This window comes from Strigops habroptila, chromosome 7 (genome assembly GCF_004027225.2).
Source record: "Strigops habroptila isolate Jane chromosome 7, bStrHab1.2.pri, whole genome shotgun sequence".
Taxonomy (NCBI): domain Eukaryota; kingdom Metazoa; phylum Chordata; class Aves; order Psittaciformes; family Psittacidae; genus Strigops; species Strigops habroptila.
Genome location: NC_044283.2, coordinates 33,745,265 through 33,761,315, shown reverse-complemented (window position 1 = coordinate 33,761,315; position 16,051 = coordinate 33,745,265). Strand labels below are relative to the sequence as shown.

Genomic DNA, 16,051 nt, shown 5'->3' with positions numbered 1-16,051 from the left:
AAGAAATAGAGCCATGACGTAGGTTTTCCTGCTGATCAGTAATATTAGATAATGGAATGATAAGGAAGGAAGGAAGGCAAAGGAAGAAGTGATGGATTTCTTTGAAAACCAGGCTGGAGAAAGAAAATCTGTCTGCACGCCATTCTGACCATTCCTGGTGCATAACACCAGCCTCAGTGGGGGCAGGTCTACCTGACTGCAGCTTTGCTCTAAGCATAGGCAGGCAAGGGAAGATCCAGGAAAGCAAAGGAGTTGCTGGCTGTCATGGTAATGGTGGGTGGTGTAGTCCTGATGCTGAAGCAGATCTTCATGACACTGGGAAACAACCTGCCGTCTGCTCTTCATTCTTGACTAGATGGTTCTGCCCAAACTGAGGTGGTTCAATACATTGTCCTGTGAGCCTGTTCTGAATAACTCTGCTCCCTTTGGTACACTGAGCCTGGGTATCCTCAGTAATACCTGAGGTTCCTGTTTGCCACATCCTGCCAGCAGCAGAGATGTTGGCTCTAATGCTCTTGAGAGGGCTGGCAGTGCTCGTTCCACAGAGCAAGGCACTACTAGTCTGCTCTCATGAGACCTCACCTGGAGTACTGTGTGCAGTTCTGGTGTCCTCAACATAAAAAGGACATGGAGCTGTTGGAGCAAGTCCAGAGGAGGACCACGAGGATGATAAGAGGGCTGGAGCACCTCCCATATGAAGACAGGCTGAGAGAGTTGGGGCTGTTCAGCCTGGAGAAGAGAAGGCTGCGTGGAGACCTCATAGCAGCCTTCCAGTATCTGAAGGGGTCCTCCAAGGATGCTGGGGAGGGACTCTTCATTAGGGACTGTAGTGGTAGGACAAGGGGTAATGGCTTCAAACTTAAACAGGGGAAGTTCAGGTTAGATATAAGGTAGAAGTTCTTTGCCGTGAGGGTAGTGAGGCACTAGAATGGGTTGCCCAGAGAAGTGGTAAATGCTCCAGCCCTGGTGGTGTTCAGGGCCAGGTTGGACAGAGCCTTGGGCGACATGGTTTAGTGCGAAGTGTCCCTGCCCATGGCAGGGGCGTTGGAACTAGATGATCTTAAGGTCCTTTCCAACCCAAACCATTCTATGATTCTATAACAATGGGAAGCTGTGGTGCTTACCCATATTGTGTCTCTCCCTAGGAAGAAACAGAAGAGGATAGTGACCTGTCCGACTATGGAGAGGAAGTGGATGGGAAAAGGGACTCTCTTGCTGAACCATGTTTCATGCTGATTGGAGAGATTTTTGAACTGCGAGGAAGTAAGCTGTAAACCTGCTTATTTGCCAGTGGCATCTGTTGGCCAAGAAATCTGGGGGACTTTGTAATTTGGATTTTTATGCTGTTTCAATACATGGAAATGTTCTTGCAATCTGTATCCGCAGTTTCTTTGGAACACAGCTGTTCTTCAGTAGTTCATGACTTCGGAGCTTTTATTCAAAAGTGAAATTCCAAAATAACATGGCGGTAAAAATGTAATCAGTAGGGGAAAGCATTTGAATTCAGTATTCTTAAGTTTTTAATCTAAAAAAGCTGGAAACCCCCCAGAAAGTACAACAGCATGTTCTCTGTAAATAGGCTGCATGTTAGAACGCATGAATTATGAGGAAGGAAAGATGGGCTTTATTACAGAACATGTAACTGACAAAGCAACATCATTTTAACGTCCCTTTGAAGTGTATTATGTGTGCCTTTCAGTTTTACAGTTTTATAATGGAAAAGATGCGACACGCGACTGAATGAGGGTAATGAAGAAAACTATTTTTGTCTCTACTTGAATGTGCAGCTACACTTGACGCCCTATAAAATTATTTACAGGGTGACTATTACAAAATGCAGCACCTTCCAAAAATGGCAGATGTATCTTCCAAATATAGACTTTCTTGTGCTGATGGCGAACTGCCTTGAAAGAAAGATTAACCAGTAATTACAAGGAAGCACTCACATTTGTTTCCTTTATGTTTAATGAAAAGCCAACTGCTTGGTTTATTTGAGAGAAAATGTTTTCAGAATTTTAATGATGCTGCTGTGTGTACGTTAGACAAGTAGGTATGGAAAGGGTGTGAATTTTGAGGAGTTTTCTCTTTTTTTCATAGAAAAAGGGGTTTGGGTAGTTGCAAAGCTCAATAAACTTGAAATACTCTTAAAATTTACAGTACAAACTACAAAAGCCAGATATGTAAACAGATATGTTTATGTAATCTGCAAGACTTAAAAATCATATAGTAAACAGTACAGGGAAAGCAGTCAAGAAAAATAAGACCCATGCACAATTAGTGAAGGCTTTGAAAGGATTATAACAGATATCTTTACTGTAGGGGTGGGTTGGTGGGTTTTGCGAGTGGGGGAGTTTTGAACATGATCATGGGTTCTCTGATGTTACTAATCTCTTGATCTTTATTTTCTGTCATTTTTCATTGTTCTAGTGTTCAAGTGGGTCAGAAAAACATTAATTGCACTAGTACAAGTCACTTTTGGAAGAACTATCAACAAGTAAGTAGCTGCTAATTTAACTGAACCTGCATCATTGTTCTATGAAAAAATGGCTGAGAGCAGAATTGTTAAAAAAGAAACAAAACTGGGACATTCTGTTGTATGGCAATCTGCATTTGTTTTCCAGAGCTCAATTTAAAAACACATTATGTTGATTAGAGAAGACACAGATACGTGAATTAGATTTTTCCTTTTTTTTCCCCCCTACACAGGGCTTTGCTTTTGGAAAGACACAATACTTCATGGGAGACGTGTATAGAAAGTAACTTTTTTCTTTTTAGTGAAGCAGCCTTGCATTTATATATATAAATTAAAAGACTTGTTATCCTGTTTTTCTGAATGACCTGGCTCTAAATGGCTTTTATTAGTTTCTGTTTTATCTTATAGTCCCACGAAGATTTTTGCCACATCTGAAGCTGGGTTTCTGGTTTAAGTAGCTTCTTTCAAATCAAATACTTGTTTCTCAAAAGTGACTGAAATAATGTTTACACATGATGAGAACCATTACATTATAACATGAAACCTGTACACGTGTAACAGTGATGTGTTTTCATGAAGGTATTTTTCTGTATCATTTGAAGACATAACTGCCAAGTGAGGCCTGGACGAGGCTATGAAGTAAGCATGCGTGTCTGTACACACCTTTCATGTGGGAAGTTACACCAAGTCTGGAAGAGTATTCTCCCAGCAGAACAGGCTGTTCCTTTGTCCAGTCAGTGACTAAATTTGCACATGACAGCATGGCTTTTAAAACCTCTCACACATGTTATGTAGTGGTAAATTGCCTCTGGCAGTATCCATTCACTGAGTTTTAAATCATTCACTTCATTTGTTCATACACTGCTGATAACTAGCATGAAAGACACCTGAGAAAGGTCAGAGAGAGTATGTGTGTGAACACAGCATGCATGCAGAGTTGCTATATAGCCTTTTACATGTTGGTTGAGTTTTTACATTTATTGATCTTAAGGCATTTGGCTGTACTGTGGCACAGCGTGGAGCCCGCTGTCTCAGACTCTTTGTGCTGAAGGCTACGGTGAGTGCCTGCAGCCACAGGAGGAGGCTGCTATCTCCATCTGTAATCCCTTGGCTAATATGGCATTCTGTCTGTGAGGGAACTTCCTGTGCTTTTATCAAAACTTCATCTGTTTTTATCCCACCAGGCATGGTGGGATAAAACTAGCATGCAACTTGTTTGGAGTTCACCACAATTAGTTGATTTTTATGTCTTTTCCAGGGGAGCTTTTGTAGTGCCCACCCCTGAAATACAGTTTCACTGTACTGATTTGTACTATATGTAGTAATTTGTAATCTGTATGTGTGGATTACATTGAAAAGTAGCCTTCTCCACATCTCAGTCAGGTATCTGGAGTGACCTAGATCCTAGAGAACACAGAGCTGAATGTAAGTTTCTGTGATGCAGGTGAAATCAGCTCAGATAAATTGGGATAACTACATGAAAATGAGCATCACTTCCACTGCTTTCAGGAGTAAAAGAATAAATCTGCCTAAAACATGAAAGATACAGTCCCTTCTATACTTCTTCACAGGCAAATCCGTGACACTGTACATTGGATGTTCAGTGAACCAATGCTTGTTTATTACATTGGTGTGTTTCGAGATGCTTTTTGGCCAAATGGCAAGTTAGCACCACCACCAAGAGCCAAGAGCGACGAACAAAAGCGAGAGACAAAACAGAGAGCACAGCAAAAACTGCTTGAAAACATTCCAGGTGAGATCACTTTCATTCTGCTTAATCACAAGTTTAATAACTAGTAAGGAAATAAAACTACTACTACTAATGATAAGGGAAATAACAAGGGGAGAGAATCTAAAACTAAAAAGGGGGGGGGGGTGGGTAGATGGAGAGTCAATAAACACAAGTGATGCACAATACAATTGCTCACCACCCGCCAACTGATACCCAGCCTGACCTGAGCAGTGATCGGGCCCTTCTGGGTGGCTCCCCCCAGTTTATACACTGGGCATGATGTGCTGTGGTATGGAATATCCCTTTGGTCAGGTGTCCTGTCTCTGCTTCCTCCCTGCTTCCTGTGCCCCTCCTCACTGGCAGAGCATGAGAGACTGAAAAGTCCTTGATTGGAGTAAACATTACTGAGCAACAACTAAAAACATCGGTGTGTTATCAGCTGTAGTCTGTTCTCAGACTAAAGCCAAAACACAGCACTGCACCAGCTACTAGGAAGAAAAACAACCGTTAGAGCTGAACCCAAGACACTCCCCTCCAGCTGAACAGAATGTACTTTAACGAGCTATTTTATGGCTGAGATGTCTCATAGACCCCTTGCATTAGGTTGTTTAATCAGCTTTTACTGCAAAAATAGCAGCAGGTATGCATGCAAAATATTTGTCATTTGATGTGTGATCTACCCTTCATTTACTCTGTTAGATACTCACCTACTTACCCAGCATAGGCTTCCATAGTTGGTTTGTGGTTCTGTTTTTTGTGTTTATGAGTTTGGAGAGATGTGTCAGGACACAGCTGAATGTACCTTAAATTCATGAAGCATTGGATTACTGTTTATTATCTAATCCAAATTGTAAATAATTGACTGACTTGGGGGAAGTATTTTCTGTGAAGATTCAGAGGCAATTAAAGTGCTGAATCTGTTTTAACTGTTGTAGGACTTCTGTCTTTGTGGCTGAAGGTATATTTAAGTGAATGATTTAACAATGTATGAGAATAGACTTGACTCTGTGAGGTGAACTGTCTTAAAAGGCATACTATATATCATGTTAGAACACTAAAAATGTTGTCATTGAGATGCATACACCCTTATTAAACTTGGGTAACTTGAGAATAAGGGTGTCTTTTCAACCTGACCTAAATAACCTGTGTTGTTAAAAGGTTGGTGAATGGGGCTATGTATCTTGTAACCAAGGGCCATGAAGTGGTTTAATTTGCCCTCCTTTGTGGGTAGTACGGTTAGCTGGAGGTTTTGCCTAGCATGAGTGAAACACTGTAAGCTAAATTCATGTTTGTTGCAGATACTCTGCAGAGTCTTGTTGGACAACAAAATGCCCGCCATGGTGTAGTGAAAGTGTTCAATGCATTGCAAGAAAGAAAGGCAAACAAGCACCTACTCTATGTGAGTAACCAGAAAACTAGTCTTTTAACTTTATACTCCTGTTAATCGCTGAGCTCTGCTCACTCTGTGTTAGAGCCTGGGGTGTGTGTTTTTGCAGAAATTTGTTAGTTCTGTGTGCAAGTAACATTTTTTGTTGTTAGTCAGAAAAAATGTACTTGGTTACATCATTTGACTAATTTTGAATAACAAGAAGCTGTTTAAAAACAGTATTGCCTTTGTCTGAGAGAGATCCTCTACCACATCTAACTTGCCTGACTTCATAAGATGCAAACCAATCTCTTTGTATAGCTGAGAAAAATAGACACCTTGGAGAATCCTAAGGAAGGAGAGTTCCAGGTCTGGCTCACAGTTAGGCTGTGACAGGCCTCCTCTGCTGCTGGTTGGGGCTGGTCGGAGTATGCAGCTGGATCCAAGTATAATACCTTCTCGCTCAGTCAGTCTCTTCTGGCTCATTCCCTGCCGCAGCCAGTCACATAACACAGCCTCAGCACAGCGGCAGATGCAGGCTGCTCAGGCAGCGCATGCCCTGGTGCTTCCTGATGGAGCTGCTGCAGCTTCGATAGAACAGACCAGGTTATGCAGGGTAGGAAACCCCCACCTGAGTGAAGGCAGCTGCCTCTGTGGCGCTTGCCCTGTTCTAGCCTTGAGACATTTCCCATGTTATCTGCAAGGTGCATGCTGACTTTAGGATGAAAGAAATGGAATTGCATGAGTGATGAGTAGAGTGACCCTTTGTGCTTCTCTTATCTGTGATGCTCTGAACATGACAGAAAGGAAAAAGAAACTCTCATTTGGCACCTGCGCTTACCTGAACTCATTTCTGTTTTTCAGGTTTTGCTGGAACTGCTGCTAACTGAACTGTGTCCTGAGCTAAGAGCTCATTTAGAGCAGCTTAATGCCACTTAGGTTTGAATCTGCACAATTGGACCACTAGAGAAATGTCTATGTCCAATAATAGACATGAAACTTATTTTCCTCTATTCCATAGAGGGCTGAGGACTATGATTATTTTTAGCGTTTTTCTTTCTTCTTGAGTTTTTTGTGAAGTAAACAGACTTGAAAAGATCTGATGCTGTAGTAGGGTAGACAAGACAATGCTGTATAGTTGCCAATTTTTATTTAAATGGTTCTATTTGACTACTCTTCGGTTTGAAATATAGATTGAAAAATAAATGTTCATATAAGCTGAAAGAAACCAGAAAATATTTTAAACATTTATGAAAAGAATTTTTGCTTATAGTGGTAAACTAATGAATGTTGTACAGTTCTAATCTCCTCACTGAGGATTTGAGCATTCCTTTTTTCTTGTGTATTGGAAGAGCCTTGTCGTGCAATACTACATGTAAAGCTATTGTGAAAATTTTATCAATTTTCTTTTTACCAAAGATTTCCTGTAGTTTGAAGCATTTGTAAGCAATAAATAACACAGCTGGATTGCAGTACTTGATAATGAGGCTGTACTGACAACTAATGAATGTGTTTGACAGCACTAGTTTCATAAGGAGTATCTGCATTACTTTGGAGTCTGTGTCAAAAATACGTGTTGTAAACTGGTATGTCTTAACAGAATGCCTGTGTTAAATGTTAGTTCAGAGATTAGTGCTTATGAATTGCTTCTATGAATGATTAAGTAGACATTTCATTAAACCATTCTAATAACTTCCCTGATATTACTCAGGGCTGTTATATTCAAATACCCCAATTTCAAACAACCTTCAGCTCTTTCCCTTATTTTATACAAGGCAAGAAAACGATGTCTTCAGTGTTTTTTTAATTTATGTAAAGATACGCAAATAAGGTCTTAATGCACATCTAAATAATTAAACATCATCAAAAATTCCTAGGCAACACTCATTACTTTCTTTTAAATTCAGTAGAGTTGTGCTCTTAGAAAAACTGCTTGCAGTGAAGACTGGCTATATTGTAAGGTGCGTAAGATCCGTGTGCTATATTTAAATCAATCTTTTTAGTAACATCTACCCTTCTGTTCCAGCAGTTTCAGAGAAGTTTTCAAGTCATGGCACAGTCCCAAGAAGCAATCCAAATTCTGCACATACGAAGTTTTACAAGTAAATAGGTATTTAGAAACGTACAAGCTTACCCGAGCAATCAGTAAAATTTACTAGTGGTTGATCAAAGTGTCTTTTGATAAAAGATTCAGCACAACATTGCTCAGGTGTTGTCGTGGTTTGAGCCCAGCCGGTAACTCAGAACCACACAGCCGCTTGCTCACTCCCCCCCCCCCTTTTCTTCCTCCCCCCGCTCCCGGAGGGATGGGGAGGAGAATGGGAAGAATGTAACTCCCACGGGTTGAGATAAGAGCAGTCCCGCAACTAAGGTATAACACAAAACCACTACTGCTACCACCAATGATAATAACGATTAGTGAAATAACAAGGGGAGAGGATACAATTGCTCACCACCCGCCGACCGATACCCAGCCCGACCCGAGCAGTGATCTGGGCCTTCCGGGTAACTCCCCCCGGTTTATATACTGGGCATGACGTGCTGTGGTATGGAATACCCCTTTGGCTAGTTTGGGTCAGGTGTCCTGTCTCTGCTTCCTCCCGGCTTCCCCTCCTCCCTGGCAAAGCATGAGACTGAGAAAGTCCTTGGTTGGAATAAACATTACTTAGCAACAACTAAAAACATCGGTGTTATCAGCGTTGTTCCCAGGCTGAAAGTTAAAAAACACAGCACTGCACCAGCTACTAAGCAGGAGAAAAATGACTGCTATAGCTGAACCCAGGACAGGTGTACACACTCCCAGCCAAAAGGTTTTCAGCTAATACAACCAGAGGCAACCTATGAAAGGTTGAGGAGAACAGGCCTTGTTCAGAGAACAGATATTGAATGTTTCCATACTAATGTTTTTTAATCCATAGTTCTGGAAGTATTATTTTCTAGTTTTAGAAGTTGACATGGTTTGAACTGTGTCATACAGGCCAATTTCCAACTTGGAATCTCTGCAGTCTGAGAGTGTAATGTGTTACGACACAAGCAGATTGAGGTGCATTAGAAAAGCATGTGAAAGTCTACATGCAACAAGGGTAAGATTTAAAAATGGTTGTGACCTATGAATGGGCTGAATGTGGAAACTTGACAAGTTTGGGTTCAAGCTTTTCAGAGTATTAAAATTTAATATTTAAATATTAAAAATGCAGAAAAGGGAACAACCATTTTTATTTGGTTTTGGTTTGATTCATGTGTTATATACCAGTATGACATGAAGAAAACACAGGACATCTGTCCCAGTAAAATGTCCTTAATAAACCGTAAGTCTTCGATATAATTTTTAAGTCTGCCTTTGCCTCATCTCGGTTAAAGAAAGAGTGTGAGCTTTTTGCTTTCTCTGTTTTTTTTAGATAAAAAAGAATCAGTAGATTGCTTTAAATAGTAATTTCTCTCAAGTTGGAAAGCAAGCAGTAAGTGATGAACAGTCTATAATTGCTGGAGCTTAAAGATGGTTTATTGCGGTAGTACATTTATATACCAGTCATAGTTAAAGGAAACACTAAATTTTCCCAAGATTAGCTGCCAGTTCAAGGTCAGCAGCAACATCAGGATCCAGAAGACACGCCTTTGAAAACAAAGAATAGGAAGTTCTAGTTTATAGCTAAAGTAAAATTTTATGTTGTCAATATCAATATAACATTAATAAGGTCTTTATCTCAGAGAATTACAACAAAATTTAACCAACTTGTTAAAATATTGAGTTAATTTGTTACTCAGCTTTTAATTCCCCTTTTTTGAAGAAAAATATCAGTATTTAAAATGAGCATATTTGACTATGGCGTTAGGCTTGGTTTTATTTTTTTATTCTCTTTGTTGATATGGCATGTGCTGGCACCACAGTCAGAAACCTAAATCTGCTTACAGGCAGGATCAGTTTCATTCACTTGCATCACCTTTTCCACTACCCCCTGGAATGCCCATCTTCTCTTTCTCACCTCTTTCAGAACTGACAGGGTCTAAGAGTGGTAGGCCAAAACCACAGCTGAGCAGTTAATTAAAAAAGCAAACATGATTTTGTTTTTAAGTGCGTATAATTGTACAGTTAACACCAGAACTATTTTCCAGGTACAAAAGAAACTGAACACACCCACAGCTCGTCTTCTACTTGTTCTGAAGTTACTGCTTCCTTGTTTATTTTCTGTTCCTTCTCTTCTGTTGTTGAGTGGAGATGCATGGCACCAATCAATAGAAATAATCTCCCTTTATACTAAGAAGCTAGTAACCTTCCTAGATCAGGCTCAGATGTACAAGTAGTGAATGATGAGTGAAAGTCTTTAACACTTACCTTGGACTGCTGGCTACAGCATTCATACCACCACCTTATATTCCTTTCCCATTCTCCTCCTCATCCTATCCTCTGTAACACTTCTCACAGCAGGACAATAAAATGTTTAAAATGTGTGCATTCAGAGGATCACCTACAATGTGCTAAGCCTTTTGTACCAGCGGCTTCCCTGAGTAAGGAGCCACAAAAATTGTTACTTGATAATCTATCATTTACATAACTCTCCATTTATTTGGATTGCACCAAGCTGGACATGGAAGTATTCTACTTGCTGAAACAAATTGTCTCTACATGCACAGAAATCATACAATCTTTCTGAAGCACAGATCCAATCTTGCTACACTCCCTCCCAGTTGGTATAATCATCTTGCCTTGAGTGTACCTTTAGGTATCACTGATACTATTTAGTAGATTCACCTTCTAGAAGCCACTGTTGATCTTTTTCCTCAAGCAAGAAATCTTATTCCAACTTGAGAACTTTCAACCAATGTGACCTATTTTTTCCCTTGTGTGTCAGTAACAGTAGATCCTCAGGCATCGCTAAAATATAAACATAAAACCAAGCATGACAGCCAGGTATGACCAACTTAAGTGTCGTTAATGATGGTTGTAATTGGTAGAGAATCTAAAGTAGAGAAAAAGTTAGGGTTTTTCAGTTTGAGGGAATGATACAGACAGCACGTCAGTTTGGGATAAAATAATTCAAATGGTTTAGCTAATCTATCTTGCAAGTTACCAAGCTCTTTGTTGTGGTAGTTACCACAGATGGTTTTTTGATGTTTGCCATAATGCAAGGTTTGCTTAAGCAAGTGGGCAGACAGCATCCTTTCAGACGGTTTTTAGTAGATTTTGATATAATTTTATCTAACATAATGTTGGAGTCTTTAACCAAACAAGTTCAAAGACTGAAACCCAAGGTATCACTCAATTTCATGAGATATAAATTAGTCTTTTCCAGACTAATTTAAAGACTTAAAAAAGACTTTCCCAACTTACCCTAGAATAGCATTTTTCAGCAGCGGCTTGATCTTGCTGTACACCTAGGCCAAGCTGGAGGCACCTACCCAAGTAGAAAGCAGCCATGGCAACCCCCTTGGTGACATACGCAGGAAGACAGTCGGTTATCTTTGCTAGTGCATCAGTGTCCTTGTGGTCTGTAATTCTGTTGCGGAATTTACAGCGTTAGCTTAGATAATGCTACTTCAAGCAATAATTGAAGTAAACCGTACATGACTTGTTAATGCCTCCTTTCCATTTACATCATTACCCAAAATAAGCTGAAATGTACATGTATTCAGCAGCCTGATGAGGATTCTTCTATTCAGTAGTCTTATTTGAATATTGTGATATTAAATCAAAAACAAATACATAACTTCTGCAGTCACTTTCACTATAGTTACACTAGTTAGAAAAGGCAGCATACTTTAATTGTTCCTATAAAATATTTCATGGAAGTTAATGTATATGTGGAGGAAAAGCAGAGCTTTTCAATTCAGTTGAGCAACCTTATCTAGTTGGAAGGTGTTCCTGCTCATGGCAGTGGGGTTGGAACTAGATGATCTGTAAAGGGCCAACCCAAACCATTCCATGATTCTGTGATTGTAAAATTCCAAGTTCTTACTAGGATATTAGCAAATCATAGTAACCTGAAGATCTTGGATGTACCTTACAGCCTCAGATTGTAAGACCTACTTCTGACAACCACTTACGACTGTTTCAGCTCAATTACTTTCTTTATTCTGCATGTGCCTCTGCTTATTGTCACCTTATTTTCAGCATGTTGTTTTTACCAAGAACCATTTTAAGAATCAGAGGGACAAAGCAAACATTTTTTTTCACTATCAGGCTGTGATCACCTCTTGTTGTTGCTACAATATGAGGTACAACATTTTTGAAGTGGGAACTGATTTTTTTCTTAACTGTTGTGTTAAAGTAGAACCCTCCAAGCCCCGTATCCTTTCCAGATACAAACAGTAATTACATGCTTGACAGAAAAAAGAAAAGTGCAAGACATTTCAGTTTATAGCTACTCCCTATAAATCAGTGTATGAAAGATAGTTCTGAACAAACCCTCTGCCAAGTCAGTGCCTGCTAAATCACCTGAATGTGTTCAGGGCATGTTCTCCCACTTAATTTGGTCCCATTAACAAATGCAGCAACACAACACAACACAACAGAAAAAAAGACAGAAAGAAAAAAATCCCAAAGAGTTACTAGCAAAACCATTCAACTATAATAACAGTAACCTATTACCTCTTTTATCTTTCCTGATACATAGCATTTTTGCCGCCTTTTCCAAAAGATACGCAACAACATGCTGATGCAAATAACAATACACAGTCAAGTCAGGTAGAAAATTCTAGTTCAGCATGGTTGACTTCAAGAACATACCATAGCAGTGGGTAAGTAGAAGTGTATAGGTTAACAAAATTGTTATTTGAAGTGAAGTATTAGTAGCTAATCTAGTCTCACAATATTAGGAAAGGCTATTATACACTATCACATAATGTTTGGATGTTTGTACATAATGTAACAAACTGTGTAATTGGTATGAACATAGACAAACAAATCTTAGCAGAAAAGGTATTGATACAACTGTTGAACTGCTGAGATTTTTGCCTCGAGGCCAACTGCAATCCCAGTTAAGTAGAACTGTTCCAAGTATGGTGGCAGTATCTTTTGGTTCAGAAATGGTCACTTCTGGCTGTAGTATCAGATTTTACTGCTATTTGCTGGAATTACAGTTGCAGCTGATAAAGTGCACTGTTCACTTGCCTGGATAACCTACCATGCAGCACTGGCTGAAAGGGATGCATTCCAAGAGAGACAAGCTAGGCTAGACTGAATAGCTATCAGTCTACCTACAATGCAAAAGAAGTTAAAACCAGAGCTGCTGCTATGAGTGGCATGTACAGGGTGCAGCTTCTGTAAGATCAGTAGTGGGTCCCACAGTGTTTAATGTCTTCGTAAGTGGTCTGGAAGATGAAATCAAGTGTACCCAAATGAAGTTTGCTGATGATACCAAAGTGAGTGGGGAAGTGTACACTTTGGAAGAAAGTGGTGGATTCCCCAACACTGGACGCTTTTAAGATTCAGCTGGACAATGTGCCTGGGACATCTTGTCTAGGTCATGCTTTGCCTAGAAAGGCTGGACCAGATGATTCTTGAGGTCCCTTCCAGCCTGGGATTCTATGATTGTAGGGGTTTAAAAGGGAGTGGTGAAGCCTAGAGATTGTGGACTGAGGAGACACAGAAAGCAGGGTTGCATGTGGGCTTCTATTTGGTCTACTTAGGATTCTAGTTCAAGGCTGTTTCGCTTTACAGGATCAGAAAGAAAAGTTGTGAGAACCTTAGAGTATTAACTTTGTCCATGAGTTGCTGTTCCCTCTTTTAGATGAGGTTTTGCAATTCATTATCTCAAACATCTCCTGAGTTTGAGAGACAAGAGCATGAATTTATTAATCATTTTAATCCGAGCAATGTGGTCTTGCATAAAGAATCATCATAAAAAATCAAAATTAATTTCACCTTTTGGCTACTGCAGCAGCTGTTGAGTAAAATTTTCTATTGTAATAATATTCCACAAGATGACCTTGAGCATAGATGTTTCCACGTTGTGCTGCTTCTCTCAAACACTCCAAAGCAGCTTTAGTGTTTTGACCAATACCTTGTCCATAGAGATACATAACACCAAGTGCTCCCTGTGATTCCAGACTTCCATTGCCACATGCTTCTGAATGCCAGAAAAAGGCCTAAACAAGAGGCACAGAGTTGGAGTATATATTTACTTTAGCAGCTTTGTTCCATAGTGTTTCCATAAAAGCTTTTATATCAACCATCCTCTAAGAAATGCTTACACGTAAAAGAAAGAAGAATCCTTGTAAGGCTTTTAAGCCTGCTTCATTTACCGTCAGTGACATCTGCTTGATTTCCGAAGGTTACCAAAGCTGACAAAACTGAAATCCATTCTGTTGTTCTCCCTGGTACTCCCAGTAAAATAAAACCAAAGCCACCTTGGCCAGCAGTGTCAGCTGAGTCAAGATGAGGGATTCTGGCTATCTGTTCATACAGGCTCAAATGGATGATAATGCCTAGCAGTACTTAAAGTACAGCTTTCATAGTCAAATATATTGCTGTAATCTTTCTGCAAAATTCAAAATTAATTGGGACTCATGAAACCCAGAAGGTACAAGTGGGCTTTACCTTCTTCAGGTCTTTTTGAGCTGACATAGAATAAAGCATTCCTAAAGTACTCTGGGCCTTTACGCTTGCTTTTGGATTTCCATGGTCTGCAGCAATAAGCCACAACCTAAGAAAATGGGGACAAAGAAAGTTTTAAGTAACACATCATCTCGTATTCATCAGGAAAACTACTGACTGCCATTACCTTTCAGCCTCTTCAGTTGACTGCTTGACACCACATCCTTCATAATATGCTCTGCCAAGATTGTATGCAGCTGCAAACTTCAAGTGTCTTGCTTTTGGGGAATCAGAGTAGAGTATTTTCTTCATGTATTCCACTCCCCTCTCCTAAAATTGAGACATTTTGGTTACTACATGCAGGCTCTGAAGAGGATGAGATAAAGAACCTGACAATTCACTACGTTCTGCAAGACAGGTAAGTTTTCCACATTGAAGAAAGGCTGAGGCATATTGGTAGGACAGTCTGGACACCAGTGTCATAGCAAAGCAGAACTGATCTTTGGTTACTAGACAGCCCCTAGATTTTTGGCTCTGAGATATTTTTAATGTGAAACATTTCCTTATAAATGTTCATCTAATACTATATTCCTCTTCATTGATAAAAATATTCTGAAAAATACTCTTGTGCTTACATAAATGCATGTCACATCCTAAACTTGCTACTTTTTCATATTAGTCTTCTGTAAACTTTCTCATATTGCATAATGTATCCGAAGTCATAAAACAACCTTAGCAGAAGGCAAAGCGATAACAGGAATACACTCTGAAGTCCCTCCATTAAAAATACCTTAAATTCATAACAGACAAAAATATTACAATGTTAAATAAGCTAATAGAGAACAGACATTGCATATGAGCAGCTGCATGGTGTATCATCCAGGGACCTCAAAAGTATTTTGGAAACAAGATTTACACTGTTAGGATTTAACATGGACACCCTGTTTAAAGGCACTGGACACAGTCCTTTGCAAAAGACTCCTCTCTTACTCACCTCTCTCATACTGAAATACAAAAAAGAAAAAAAACTTTACTGAAATGTTTATTTGCAAGCAAACCAATGTGGTAATTATGGAGGCATACAGCATACAGAACAAACGAACCACCTCTAAAAACCAGCAGAATCATTTCTGTTCTGCTGACAACCCTCTAAGCACAAGAATCTGATTTGTTAGTATGCTGTTTGATTTTTTTTCCCCTCCCATCTTGTTACCTACCCTTTCTTTCACCCTATTTGTATTCTCTTTTCATACCACTCTTTTAAGATCATGTTCTCCAATAAATTAACTCTCTTCTTATTGTAGCAGTTCATTCATCTTCCTTTTTTGTAATGTGACTCTTCAATTTGAATTCTTTGAATTCTTAAAAATGTAATTCTTCATCTAATTTTAAAATATTACTGCCAACCACTGGCAGAAGCACAATCTACTTTAGCATCCATGTTAAGAGACTAGAAAGTACCTTAAAAAACATCTTTGTGCAGAACTATATAGTTGTTTTATTTCGAATTTTTAAACATAGCTTGCACACAGAGCACAACCAAACCCTTAGAATTTATAATTTAAAATACAAATTATTGTATTTTTCAAATAAACCTATTTTATTTGAGAACTACTTCAGCTCAGAACCCTCCATCTTTAATGATACTTTGTAAACACCTGTACTTTTGAAATTAATTGTAAATCAAAGACCTGCTTATTTTAAACTGAATAATCAAGCTTACAAAGGTCTTAGTAATTATCAGCTAATATTAGAAGGAAAGTAAAAAGCATACAGCTAGATTACGTACAGGGTCTTCTGTAGTGCCTAGTCCATCATAATGCATTACACCAAGCTGATACATTGCTTGAAAATCTACATCCTTGATTTTTTCAAATTGTATTAATGCTTCTTCATACAACCCCTGGGAAAGACAGAATAAGCAATGAAGTACACAGAACAAAGAGT

General features: G+C 39.3%; 2 protein-coding genes across 5 annotated transcripts in view; one reads left to right on the top strand and one right to left on the bottom strand.

Moving 5' to 3' along the window:
* Positions 1-7,445, top strand: part of SNX25 (sorting nexin 25) — an 87,276-nt gene extending 79,831 nt beyond the window's left edge. The window contains exons 15-19 of the mRNA XM_030493040.1: positions 1,146-1,263; positions 2,428-2,494; positions 4,045-4,226; positions 5,504-5,604; positions 6,436-7,445. Coding sequence (XP_030348900.1) covers positions 1,146-1,263; positions 2,428-2,494; positions 4,045-4,226; positions 5,504-5,604; positions 6,436-6,510 — 543 coding nt within the window. The 3' untranslated portion in view covers positions 6,511-7,445. The remainder of the gene's footprint in view (positions 1-1,145; positions 1,264-2,427; positions 2,495-4,044; positions 4,227-5,503; positions 5,605-6,435) is intronic.
* Positions 7,446-9,051: 1,606 nt separating this feature from the next.
* The window catches only part of LRP2BP (LRP2 binding protein), an 8,395-nt gene continuing 1,395 nt past the window's right edge, over positions 9,052-16,051 (bottom strand). For 3 of the 4 annotated variants that reach the window (XM_030493045.1, XM_030493046.1, XM_030493048.2), the window contains 6 exons: positions 15,894-16,007; positions 14,292-14,434; positions 14,108-14,213; positions 13,433-13,656; positions 10,901-11,066; positions 9,052-9,184 (listed from right to left, as the gene is read on the bottom strand). In XM_030493045.1, coding sequence (XP_030348905.1) covers positions 9,119-9,184; positions 10,901-11,066; positions 13,433-13,656; positions 14,108-14,213; positions 14,292-14,434; positions 15,894-16,007 — 819 coding nt within the window. In that variant the 3' untranslated portion in view covers positions 9,052-9,118. Of the gene's footprint in view, positions 9,185-9,355; positions 9,602-10,900; positions 11,067-13,432; positions 13,657-14,107; positions 14,214-14,291; positions 14,435-15,893; positions 16,008-16,051 lie in introns of those variants that run through there. The other variant, XM_030493047.2, reaches the window with a different exon arrangement.